The sequence below is a fragment of the Suillus discolor genome, assembly GCF_016758755.1.
Source record: "Suillus discolor strain FC423 chromosome Unknown F5147scaffold_39, whole genome shotgun sequence".
Taxonomy (NCBI): Eukaryota; Fungi; Basidiomycota; class Agaricomycetes; order Boletales; family Suillaceae; genus Suillus; species Suillus discolor.
In genome coordinates, this window is record NW_024541286.1 from 144,185 (window position 1) to 156,255 (window position 12,071).

General features: G+C 48.0%; 4 protein-coding genes across 4 annotated transcripts; 2 read left to right on the top strand and 2 right to left on the bottom strand.

The window, feature by feature from the left end:
* Positions 1–197: 197 nt before the first annotated feature.
* Positions 198–1,274, bottom strand: F5147DRAFT_579531 (uncharacterized protein; the record flags this gene model as incomplete). The annotated part of the gene is made up of 2 exons (XM_041431491.1): positions 198–757; positions 809–1,274. The coding sequence occupies 2 exons, from the start codon at positions 1,272–1,274 to the stop codon at positions 198–200; spliced, it is 1,026 nt and encodes a 341-aa protein (XP_041291097.1).
* Positions 1,275–2,427: 1,153 nt separating this feature from the next.
* F5147DRAFT_746482 (Metallo-dependent phosphatase-like protein) lies at positions 2,428–4,959 on the bottom strand (the record flags this gene model as incomplete). The annotated part of the gene is made up of 13 exons (XM_041439848.1): positions 2,428–2,745; positions 2,798–3,241; positions 3,360–3,422; positions 3,470–3,510; positions 3,648–3,731; positions 3,785–3,918; positions 3,969–3,999; positions 4,179–4,196; positions 4,256–4,377; positions 4,431–4,449; positions 4,508–4,593; positions 4,648–4,791; positions 4,856–4,959. The coding sequence occupies 13 exons, from the start codon at positions 4,957–4,959 to the stop codon at positions 2,428–2,430; spliced, it is 1,608 nt and encodes a 535-aa protein (XP_041291098.1).
* A 2,556-nt stretch (positions 4,960–7,515) lies between these two features.
* On the top strand, positions 7,516–9,517 carry F5147DRAFT_703002 (uncharacterized protein). The gene is made up of 2 exons (XM_041437823.1): positions 7,516–7,833; positions 7,911–9,517. The coding sequence occupies exon 2, from the start codon at positions 7,930–7,932 to the stop codon at positions 9,196–9,198; it is 1,269 nt and encodes a 422-aa protein (XP_041291099.1). The 5' UTR covers positions 7,516–7,833; positions 7,911–7,929; the 3' UTR covers positions 9,199–9,517.
* A 1,277-nt stretch (positions 9,518–10,794) lies between these two features.
* F5147DRAFT_703011 (uncharacterized protein) lies at positions 10,795–12,048 on the top strand. The gene has a single exon (XM_041437824.1). It carries the CDS (start codon positions 10,909–10,911, stop codon positions 11,944–11,946), a length of 1,038 nt encoding a protein of 345 aa, XP_041291100.1. The 5' UTR covers positions 10,795–10,908; the 3' UTR covers positions 11,947–12,048.
* Positions 12,049–12,071: the final 23 nt, after the last annotated feature.

Consider the following 12,071-nt stretch of genomic DNA (forward strand, 5'->3'; position numbering starts at 1 on the left):
TGGTTACGAGCAGTATTGTGAACAGATCATGGATATGTCAAAAATGAAGATACGAACAACACCAGCGCGGAGAAAGAAATACATCACTGACTGCGAGTCGGCAGCCAAGATCGGTCACAAGCGATAAGACATGACGAGAACAGAGAAATGTCAACAAGAGCCCGAAAGACATATAGGAGGAACTTTATCATCACCGACTACTTCTCCTTCACAGCAGTCGCTGCTTCAGCATCACGGCGTGCTCGCCTGGTCTGAGCTTCTCCGATTAAGTCGTTCAACAACTCAATTTCGTCGATGACCTTCTTCGGCCGCTTTTCCTTCATGACGCCGAGCATAGGTTCGTTCGAAACGATGTAGACCCTCTGGTCAGGCATGTTGGCATTCTCCAGGTTCTCTCTCACGCTCTGGCGCGTCTGCTGAATGAACTGCTGTCGTGCAGCCTGGTAAAGCTTCTTCTTCTGGTCCTCGCTCTCATCGTCATCGCTGTCGTACCCCATGTCCTTCATGATGTTACGAATGTGCTGGTCTGCTTTAGAACGCACGATATACGTGGGGATCTTGAAACGCTTGCAGTTGGTGAGGATGGCAATGTCGGTCATGGTGAACCGATTGTCGAACAGCACGATGATGCAGTCAAAGACGTAAAGTCCTTGGGCGTTGAAGTACTGCCAGTCTGGGATTTTGAGCGTGCCTGCGCCTGGGATATCGTACCAGACATATGGGTATTCCGCGTTGGGGCTGGCGTATCTGGCCATGGCTAGCGTTGTCTCGGTGACACCAGTGGCAGCAGATCCGGCGTCCTTATTACGCAAACCGCGGAAGGCATTGATAAGAGATGATTTCCCTCCTCCTGCCACCCCGGCTACTGCGAAGTGGAAAAGATCTTCGCGATATTGAACTTTCCGCTTGGCGGCGCTAACTTCTGCAGGCGTGGGAGTCACCACAGGTTGAATGCCTTCTTTCAACTTGCGTTCAGCCTCCTCCTTGGCAGAATTGGCTACCTTCACTTGCTCTTCTGCCACTTTCTTCGACTTGTTGGCCGCCTCCTGTGCGGCAGTCGCCTTCTTCTTCTCCTCATTAGCAGCCTCCTGTAGTTTCTTGGCCTGCTCCTGGGCAGCCTGAGCGTCTCGTTTGGCTTGTTCTTGTACAGCGGCAGTTCGCTTACGCTCCTGCTCTGCTTCCGCTGCTCTCTGCTTTGCTTCTTCGCTGGCGGTACGAGCAGCGGCTTCCGCAAGTAAACGAGCTTCGTTGGAGGCACGTTCGGCCTGGACCATGGCCATCATCTCCTTATGGGTCTGAGCCTGTGAGTCTGCCGCGGCTCGCAAGGAGGCCTGCTGAGCCTCCATAAACTTTTGCTGCGAATCTTGATTCGACTTGATGAGCTCAGCGATCTGTGCTCTGGCAGCCGCAGCATCCTCTCGGGCTTGAGCAGCAGCTTCCTCTGCTCTCTGGCGCGCTTCTATATCGACGAGGGACGGACTGGGCGCTTCTGGTGCATCCCGACTGAATAGACCTCCCATCTCTGAGTGTGCTCAAGAATGATAATATGTGGACCTGTCAATAGTCACATCGTATGATGCTCCCATCTCTTGGACTGAGAAAACTTACTGGTATACGTATGCTTTGGAAAGAACTAACAGCGCAGCGCTGTTCAGAGTCAGTCCTGTGGATAAGAACGAAGAACCGATCTTGAACTATAACATATAATGTCTACCTTGAGGCGTTTTATATTGTCTATTCGTACCGCGTGCAGACCAAGAAACCGACTGAATGCGGCCAAGCGCTGATCATAAGTCACGCAGGGCTGTGGGCTATTCCACATCCATAGGATTGCGCCGTGAAGTGTGACTTGGAGGTGACGAAATCATGGATCAAGGGAGAACGTTCTGTGCATGTCCTTCCATTTTCTGTGCTCGAATGAATCTTCGTAGACCGCATGTTTGATCTTCATGGAACTAGCATCAGAACTGCAGTCGTGGTTATGGTTAAAGTTGGGAATGGCTTACCAAATCGTTGTGCAATGTACTCACTAATTGAGTTCATCGATAACCGTGACCTAGAGCCTGGCGCTGTCAGGCAAGTCAAATTGAGCAAGAATTCGAACGACTCACTGCCCTTGATCATCGCCACCGCCTGGAAAACCCATACTGCATCCACAAGCTGTGCGCGCATGCTGGAAGGTCCTGTGACACTGCCATCGGTCAAGCTCTGAGCCAAAGGATGCAGTCCTAGTTGGAACTGATCAAATATGATAATTGCGGTCCAAGAATACAGCTGGACCGCTTTAAACAAGATACTGTACGTAGGTGTAGCATAATACAAAAATAACAAATTACAACGCATTCCAGTCCTGCAACAAATACATCAATAATACATAGCCTGAATCCCGACGTTCTTGTCTGTTTCCAAATCAGACACTTGAAATAATCATTCCTCCACACCGCCCATGTACATGAACTCCTTGAACCTTAATCGAAGTTCCTTGTTCTTCGCAAGCCTCGTGGCAAGATCCAACCACGATGGGATGGTCAAGTCATTCAACTCGTAAGGCGTGTACTCTGACTCCACAGCACCAGGCTCGCGAAGTTCTTCTGGGAGAAGTTGAAGAGGAATAATATATTGGTGATCCGTGATATTCTGTGTTTGCTCATCGGGGTGCAAGCTTGAAAGAGGGAAGGTCATGTACTCGAGTTCGAACTCTGGATCATGGGTCTGATCGAACTCTTCCAGTCTTGGCATGTAAAACTGTAAATAACATGTGTTATTTTAGGGAGCTACTCGTGGGGTATGTGCGCACCTGTGCGAACCCTAGGGGCGACCACAGCGAGTTGCGCCTTGATGGCGATTCGCTATCGGAGTGCCAGAGTTTGTGAGGTTGGCACCTCCACGCGTTACGGAACTTCTTGTGTTCACACTTCGGCTTCTTGAATGTGCGAACTTGCTCATGGTTCAAGGCACGTCGCCGCTGAGTGGCCTTTATCGTTTGAAGATATGGATCAGAGCCGATATCCTTCGTGAGTGTCGATAGTCCAGTGACATTATACGTAAAAATTCGGAAGGATGGAATGTAGGGATTTGGTACAATGGCAGCGTTGACGTTCACCACTGCATAGTCGTCGTAGCGAGTATCTTCGAGGGGTGCTGGTATCTCCGAAAAATCAGCGATGAGCGTCTCAAAGAGTGTACCACGTGACGAGGTCTTCGAAGACATGTTGATCTCATCAGCGTCCAAGAAAGAGAACTACGCTGAGTTAGTAAACTGAGTGTAGCTTTGAAGCAACCGCGCGTACGTGATCAACGTTTAGGTGCTGAAACATCAAAATTAACTTTGACTACCTGGAACGAACGTTGAATCTTACCCCATACAAATTACCCAAAATCGTGTCTTGGAATCGCAGGTTCAACTCTACGAATCGGGGGTACTGACGAGGTTGAGATGATTAATGCCATATCTACGTAGAGTACTCACACATTCAGAAAAGTAGTTCGCTTCAGATGGAGGTACATGTCCTGCATTGACGAATATGAAAATTTGTCAGGGTTCAAAGAAACGGTCTATGGCGTACCTGTAATCCACACCTACCCGACGACATGAAAAAGTATTTTTGGAAGATATTTGAGAGCTCTTACCTGCATCTGTCGAGAACGGAATGCCTCCAGTTGTTCTTCAAGCCAATCAAGCTGGATAGTTCCAGGGTCCTTTGGGTCGGTATAATCACATCCACCGACAGCTAATTGTTGTACATCAACGAGTAAGCCAACCAGAGAATTATGCGTCACTTGCCGTGATTTTTCTTATAAAAGTACAATGTATTGAGGCTGATAGCAGCCACCGCATCAGGTATGATCTCCGTTGAGAAGTATGCTCCTTGATGAAATGATGCTGATGACGTCGGGGGTATAAATGCACTCCATATCCTGATTGTTTTTTGAGACCTCGGACGTGGCTAAATCTGCGATAGACGTACGAAGAGAACTCCTCTATAATTTTATTAGGTCCTGTTTGCTACGGATTAGCGCTGGACAGAAGGATAGCAACAATCATACCAGCAGATAATCTATTCTGATAGCAAGGTAAATGGGATCAGTAGAAGAGCCCGTGATACTATGTTCTCACATGAGCTATATCAGTCGACAGTCAATATACTCGTGTGCTTAAGAATGTTAGAAGCGCTTACGCCATATGTCATTGTTTCCTAATAGAGGGAGGATGTACTGTTCAGGAAGTCTCTGCGAAGAGGCGCAACAGACCTACCCAAACTTGGCACGACTGGGATGCCTTTCTTCAAAAATACATGTTCCATCCTTTTAGCCACAGCACGATTCAAGTCATAAATTTCGTCAAGGGTTCGTGGTAAATCGTCATCGTTGTCGTGTCTAGATGCTCTTGATTAGATTGCATCTCAAGAGGTCCAACACCAATTTCAAACCTTGCATTGTCGCCAGTCCCTATATGCGGCAAATGAGTGAGATCAAATAACACAGATGGACTAGGTTAGACGCTCACAAATTACAAAATCGATTTCAGAGCTCCAATGTTCATCCAAAAAGTCAAACGTGAAGTTTGTGAGGCTGAATGGTGAGTCACAGAAGCTAGACAGATACGAACGTCAGCCAACGGATCAAAAACAAGGATGATCAACATACCTATAAGGTGTTCCGTAGTAACCTGCCGGACGCTCGTCCTTGAAATTGGGTCGATGGCATGCAGAGGATTGGGATGCACCGAGTTCATAAAACGGATCAGGGTGGATATCTGTGATGTGCAGAAAACGGCCGTGAAGCTGCCTACTAGGGAAAGGTTCTTTCAATCGTTTGAGCGACCAGCGGTGTGATTGAAATGACCACAAAACACATACGAAGTTCAACCTGTGATGTGCCCAGTACAACCTGAGTAGGGGACGCGAGGCTTGCAACGCAGCATGATCCCAAGGTAAAAATCAGACTTCGTGTCCTCATGAGTTCTCGGAGAGGTGGTTAGATGCTGGGGTATCGGGTTGTAAGCTCGCATTATTAATAGGGAGCACTGTGCACAGCTGCAGTCGGCTTGGTGGCAACTGTCAGCATCCTAGAATGGGTCAATGAGATTCAATGGTAAGCACGTTTGTCACTCTGGCCTATTACAATACAGTGTGAGTTCTTCGGACTGTCCTTCGTGAACGGAAGTGCACGTTTTTGGGTGAACTCCATGGACTACGGCATAAAAAAGTTACATTTCTGCGGGACCCGTGCGTGTACCAGTAGGGGTGCAGTGAGATGAAACGTTGATAGTAGCATCATCGTGTGTAATCGAACAGAAGATTTATAAATTTGTACATGTTGACATCATCCATATCGATACTGATCCACTCTTGATCCACTCGAGTCGTCGTCGATAACAATCGTAGCATCTAATAACAGTAAGGTCGATTTCAACCCTGCATGCATGTGCATCCCGAAAGCGACTAGCCTTAGGAGAAATCTCTCGTGTCTCGCACGTTCACCAACACCGTCCACCGGTTGACATCCGGCGCCGGCCCACGTCGGCCTCTCGGAGATTCAGAGCACGGCGTCTCATTTTTTTTGTTGCGCTATATAAATATAGAAATTTTTTCTTTCTCTCTCTCTCCCGTATATTCCGGATCACACAGGTCTGTGCCAAGACCACTTATATGATTGCATTTTCTAAACCATGGCGTTCGACTCTCAGGACCAAGACTTCGCTCCTTCGACATGACCAAACATGGATGGAACACCTTGCATTATGGAGTCAACGATGGCAACTTCTTGATGTCGCTATTCAAATTGTGTTTGACTGGTGCGCCGAGACATTGTCATCGTTGGATTATTTTTGTTCATCGTGTTTTTCTTTCGGCGTCCTGCATTAATTGAATTTTACGAGCTATCGAAACTGCAATCATGGCGAGGCCCCGAGGGTTCGTTCATGCAAAGTCAGCAGATTAGTCGCCGTCACATAAGAACCAGCTCCTAATGCTCAACGGCGCGCGCTACGAGCTCGTGATGTCGGATCAGTACATGGATTGAGTTGCACTATGCAAGGCACACGGGCCTCGAGGACCTGATGATGTCAACATTTTCCTGAGGAGGTTTTCATCTGTCCGTACAACTGCAGCAAAATAATATTCATGGAATGAAATTGGTGCAACCTGTATATCGTGAGTTAGACAAAACACGCCTCGGAGCATTTGATACTGACTGTGCGAGGCGGTAAAGATAGATGAACAGCGTTTATGAGACCTGTATATGCGGTATGTGTTTCTAAATGTGTTTACAATGGCCTGGCTGATCAATGTAATACGGAAGCCGCAAGGGTGGTGAGGCTATACCTCATTATTACCATTGCGTGTCAACTGTTGGAATCTATCAGGCCTATGACTGGATGCTCGAGGGCAGTGGAAGACGACTGATCCTAGTCTTTCGAAATTCAAGTGGTAAGCTGAGGTTGTGCTGTGGGCAGAACTTGCACAGCAGCCAGCTAAGGTTTTGCCATGGCAGGTAGATCTTAGAATGAGTAAGTTGCTGTGACAATGTGATGGTCATCTAGTATCTGAACGATGCTACACGATAATCCTACTAGATCCTCTGAAGCTCATCATTTGATCCTCGTATCTACTCCTCACTCAAAGTCTTTGGGGTCTGTTTGCATCTTTGGTTACTAACGAAATGGAATTTGAGACACGCTGTTTATGATGAATAGACTCGCACCACATAAGTAATACTGGTAGCGGGCTCCCGAACAGAGAGTCTAGGGCGCCGCGGGCCTGCTCGGAGGATCCACAATAAATGAGAACTGAGCGCTGAACTCCTCGCAAGTACATGTCAAAACAAACCCGAGGATCCGAAAAGGGTACACTGGAAAAACGATTTTTCATGTCGCGATCACACAGAACCGAGTCATAGACTCATAGCCGGTCCGAATTGTTCATGTTTGTTTTTGATTTGTCAGCTCTTTCGTCTCCGAATGTCTGAATCACATAATCAATGCATGTACATTGTACATCACCATTGCATTCAAAGTTTAATTTGTCATGGCTGCAGCCTCGTTGTCTTCGCCCCGCCCTCGTGTTTTGTCGGATCAGGGAGCTCCCTGATGACGGAACGTTCGTCGTGTTTTATGCAAGTTCTTTGAGGTATTTCGAGTTTGATGACCAGTGTCCGGTTGGTCGTTTGTTGCCCGTCACTGCTCCTACCGTTTTACAGCACGTGGAGGAATTTCCTTCCGACAATTATGTTACTACTTCTGCCCCATGGTTCCACAGATTGCCAACTGCCATGTTTTTGCCACGGATGGCAACATGTACACGAGCCACACGTGCACTAACAAGCGCACATTCGAGTATTTAAAACTCAATCCACGTTAACTTGCTGTATGCTCGAATCTGAGATGGCGGCAAAGCTCCGATCATCCTTTTACTAGGAAGCGCGCAGCCCTCAGGCCTCACCCCTAGTAGAAACCGCTTAGTACAGCCAGGTGCGATGTATAGTAGACTTGTAATGGTAAGATCGGGTAGAAAATGAAAAGGATGTTGTTCATGCATTGCCTTTAAACGTCAAATTGAATGTGTTGTCGTGTCTTGCCATCATTACCCTAGATAGAGAATGCACCTCAGTGGCACCTTGCCACTTAGTACAGCCTCTCTACCAGCTGTACTAGGCCCCAGGGTATATATGTTCGTCTTCGACGTTGATCTTACAGTATTCCGACGTATTTGACAAGTCTAGTACAGCCTAGACAAGGCTACGTTTAGGAGCACTTCAAGTTCCTTCTAGAACTCCCAGGTTCAAGCGCCCATCACTCACAAGGCTCTTCTCAACATTCAACCTGTATCACCTGTGCGTGTTCATATAACTACTCGTTTGCGACCGCTCAGCAAACCAGAACATCCTCATACTGACATGTACATATTCAGAAACCTCATCCAGCCAACAATGTCTAGTATACCTCTTTCAGGTTCCAAGTTCACTCTCGATGCCTCTGGAGTAGCAGGTTTTTTCGGTGGTGATGAAGCTGTTGCCGCGATGACGATCGTACACGTGTATCAAGGGAGAAAATGGTTGGGATGGTACAATTCACCAGGATCATACCTTATCGCCAAGAAATGCAGCCAACTCGCCAACTCGCGTTTCTGGGATGGTTCATTCCCGGGTGTCAACACAAACGCTGCTACGCTGGGCGGGTTGGATGGTTCAAAGGGCCCAAAGTTCAAGGGTGTAGAGTCTGGGTCGATTCTCCCCGAAACTGGTCCCCTCGCTTCTTTGATGGCAAAAGAATGCCAGATGGAGCGGGGCATTGATGTGCCAGGGAGAAAAACCCAACCAGTTGGGGTGACAATCGTTGACCTCCACTACACCCCTGAAGCGACCACGACACCAAAGCAACTCACGAAATATACCAGCGTTTTCGCTTTCATCCCTATGTCAGTATCCATCGGCACTTGCATTGCATCCGCTCTCTTCGAAGACTGGTACTCCTTCAGTATGATCCTGCTCGGAATCGTCGCAAACGGATTATCGTGTCTTGTCCTCGGATCCGGAAATTTCACTTTCTCTCATCCCATCCCAGCCCCGGGAGCGCCGCGAGGTGATGGATTACTCCTCGCGGATAACAATACCATCGTCCTAACTGGCCAAGAGGGCGCTGTCAATTCTATTACCCGTGGGAAATTCTCTCTAAACTTCGACAGTGAGACAGAATACAGAAACATCGGCATATGCTCGTCGATCCTTACGGCGCAGTGCATCGCACAGCTGCTGCTCATACCTCAGGCCACGCTCTTCGGACAGATCATGTTCTTAGCCTCGCTTGCAGTCTCCTTTGCATACACCTCATGGTTGTCGTCGTTCGATAAATCAGAGATCCAGAGGAGGCTGCTAGTGGATGTAGTCCTCAAGCGGCCGCTGATGACGAAATACATGTTGGGCACGCGTACTACCATGGCGGTCTTCGTTCTACTGGCGTTGAATCCATCAGATCCAGCCAAGGTACTTGATGATCTCCTCCCAAACGACACCAAAGTGTGGAGGAGTTGGAAATCAATCATTCTGTCAAGGTTACAGGACGGCGAAAAGATGCATTTTGAACCCGGCGATTGGGACGATGGAAGTTTCAACGGGGGTGAGAGTTCACTTCTGAAGACTCTCTTAGGGGACGCCCAGGCTGCCTATGATGGGTATTGCGACCACCAGAAGCTGCATTAGTTGCGCGATGAATTGGCGCCCGCCATATTCGGCTGCTTTGTTTGTGATACTAATTGTGAAAATTTATTATGTTCTAGTCTTCAATTATTGCTTACCCATATCTTGTATCCTCACCTCTGTTCTGGGTCTCTTGCCTTTCTTTTCAGCCTGATATTTCGAGTGTTTCGACTAGTATTTTTTTGACCATGTATACGGTATACCGTGATACCCTTGTATGAATCTCCTTGTGGAGATGATTTCTTGCCACTGTTCCGGTATCTTATGAGTAATGTTATAAATCTTGGCCGGCAGCTCCGTAGGTCGGAAATGTTAAACTGCCTGACTCGGTATTACATTCGGACATCCTTGTGGCCGTCCTTCCTTGTGCAAATGAGGCGAGGCCACTGCGCGTATGGGAGCCTTCATAATGATTCGATTAACTTTGGACTCTATCTCTACCACAATTTCACGGCCTGTAATTGTGGAATCACAACCAGCTCCACCTGGGTGCATGATATCACTGTCACTACAGTACAAACCTCAAACGTATTTCACAGCGAATGAACTTGGGAAGACGTACGTCTGAGGGATTGCGAGGCTCGAACAGACGGTTCGCGTTCGTGCAGGAAGAGAAGCAAGGGAGTCTGTGGAGATGAAAAGGGGCGTTTTGCGGATATGTAGGTGGATGTCTTGGTGGATTAGGGGCAAAAGATGATGTATTAATGGTTTACTGCGCCTAGTAACAAGATACCTGTCGAGCGTCCCATCCCACACCTCGAGGTACCTCTCCTTCCGGCGAGCTTCTTCGAACTGCATGAATAAGATTAGCACTTCTAAATGGACCAGCCATGGGTTTGCTATCGTCCAAACTCTATGACTCGCTCACTATGGTAGCTTGTTGCCAGTGAAGATATTGATGTAGGCAGTGATCGTTTCGAAGTAGTCTTGATCTTTTTCCACAGTACTGTTCTTCTCAACTTCTTTGAGCTCGCCGAAATCGAGATCCTCTCCAGTACTGCTAGTGATGAATCGATGACCCATCGATCGTCTCTCGATACTGCCACGTGCACTGCATGTACTTCTTGCTTGGCACTTCCTCGGTCTCCTTTCTCGCTTCTATGCAGAGTACTTTTTTCGCATCGGATTTGCTGATGATATGCTGGCCGCCATCTGGAAAGTGAAATATGGATGTGACGTATTTGGGACTCTCTGACATATTACTGATGTTAGAGTCATCTCGGCTACCAAATTGGCGGGCTGCATCGACATGGTCGTCACGTCTTCGGGAAACTGGCAGGAAGTCAAGACGTATTCGAGGCGGCAGTGAGTCCAAGGATGGTCAAGGCCTAACGTCGATAGTGATTCGAACATCTGCTAATCGTCAGTTCATCGATAGGTCGCCGCCACTGGAGGAAAGCTCCGAACGCGTAGCTATTTTGACGCGGTCCTGCTCACCTGACAGTTGTGTACATTGCACCCTTGCTTCTATTATTGTGTCTTCTCGCTGCTTGGTTCACAGTCGTGGAAGTAGATGATAACATGTGTACATCCGGATCAGGAAGTTCGGCCCGAACTGCTACTAGTATGGGTATGGTCGAGGCTGGTAACCTTGTTCGTTGCAACCTCCACTTTGCTTTCGACACCAGCAGAGACGAGGCGACACATGCAGACCATTGCACATCACTGACGAATAATTTTGAGCAGATCATTTAGCAGCAAGTAAATGTCCCGATGCCATCGTCTGAACCATCCACCGATGTCGTTGTCGAGCGCACACTTATCCAATCTTCTGCTATTAGTACTTTCCCAACAATTTCACGTACACTTGCAGATGTGCGTGAAGAGGTTGCCCAGAGCCTCGCACTCCGTATGATCACAAAAGCACGCACCGTCGATGGTGTCCGCATAGGTGTCCACTTCACCTTCTCGAAGAAAGACGATGGTCGCTTTCTTCGGCTTATCACTTCCCATATCCGTGCACGACTACCTTCCTCCCGATATCTCTTCGCTATAGCCACAACTGGTTCATCCCCGACAAGTCGTGATACCCGGGACCGCGCACGCACTTCAAATGCGCTCGTTATCTGTGGGTCAGATGAAGATGATGTTCAGCGTGCTGTACTCCTCGCATCCTCTAAATTTTTGGGACGTGTCGATGCAGTTCAAAACACGGGTACTCTCCTTGCTGCCTCTGTAAGGCATATTGGCTCATCTTATGATGACGCTGCCTTATGGGACGTGTTGTCCAAGTCTGTGCGCACTCCCATCGATCCTCTTCTCCCTCCACCCGGATCTCGCAGCATTGATCAACTTCTATCTGATGCTCGATCAAAGCTCGAGAGAATGACGCCACGACAAGCCTATGAAGCCCTTCACGACCCCACATACCCAATGCCGGTCTTTCTGGTAGATATTCGCCCAGCTTCCCAACGTGCTCGTGAAGGCGGGATTCACGGATCCCTCATCATCGAGCGAAACGTTCTGGAATGGCGTTTTGACCCACGTTGCGAAGCACGACTTGCAATCGCAGATCGTTATGATTTAAAGATAATCATATATTGTCAGGAGGGGTACACCAGCTCTTTGGCTGCGGCATCCCTCCACGAACTTGGGTTGCTCAATGCGACTGATATAGTGGGCGGTTTTGCCGCATGGCGTGCGGCTGGCCTACCAGGTCAAATAAAGCCCCCGTCCACTATCAGCGACGAAGAAAGCTATCAAATCAGCCAGCCTTCGTTTGATTCTGACGATGTGATTGACGGTATTTGACTAGTTTTGATGTCAATCGCGTATTTTAGTATACCCAGATTTATGAGCCGTTATAATTATTATGCACAAGTGCTATGGAAATCGATCACAACCAAAAATACATGAGAAAACGTTTGTCGGCGTGA

What these genes read in the sequence shown, in the direction of transcription:
- F5147DRAFT_703002 (XM_041437823.1), top strand. Translation starts at nt 7,930, where the DNA reads ATGTCTAGTATACCTCTTTCAGGTTCCAAGTTCACTCTCGATGCCTCT.
- F5147DRAFT_703011 (XM_041437824.1), top strand. Translation starts at nt 10,909, where the DNA reads ATGCCATCGTCTGAACCATCCACCGATGTCGTTGTCGAGCGCACACTT.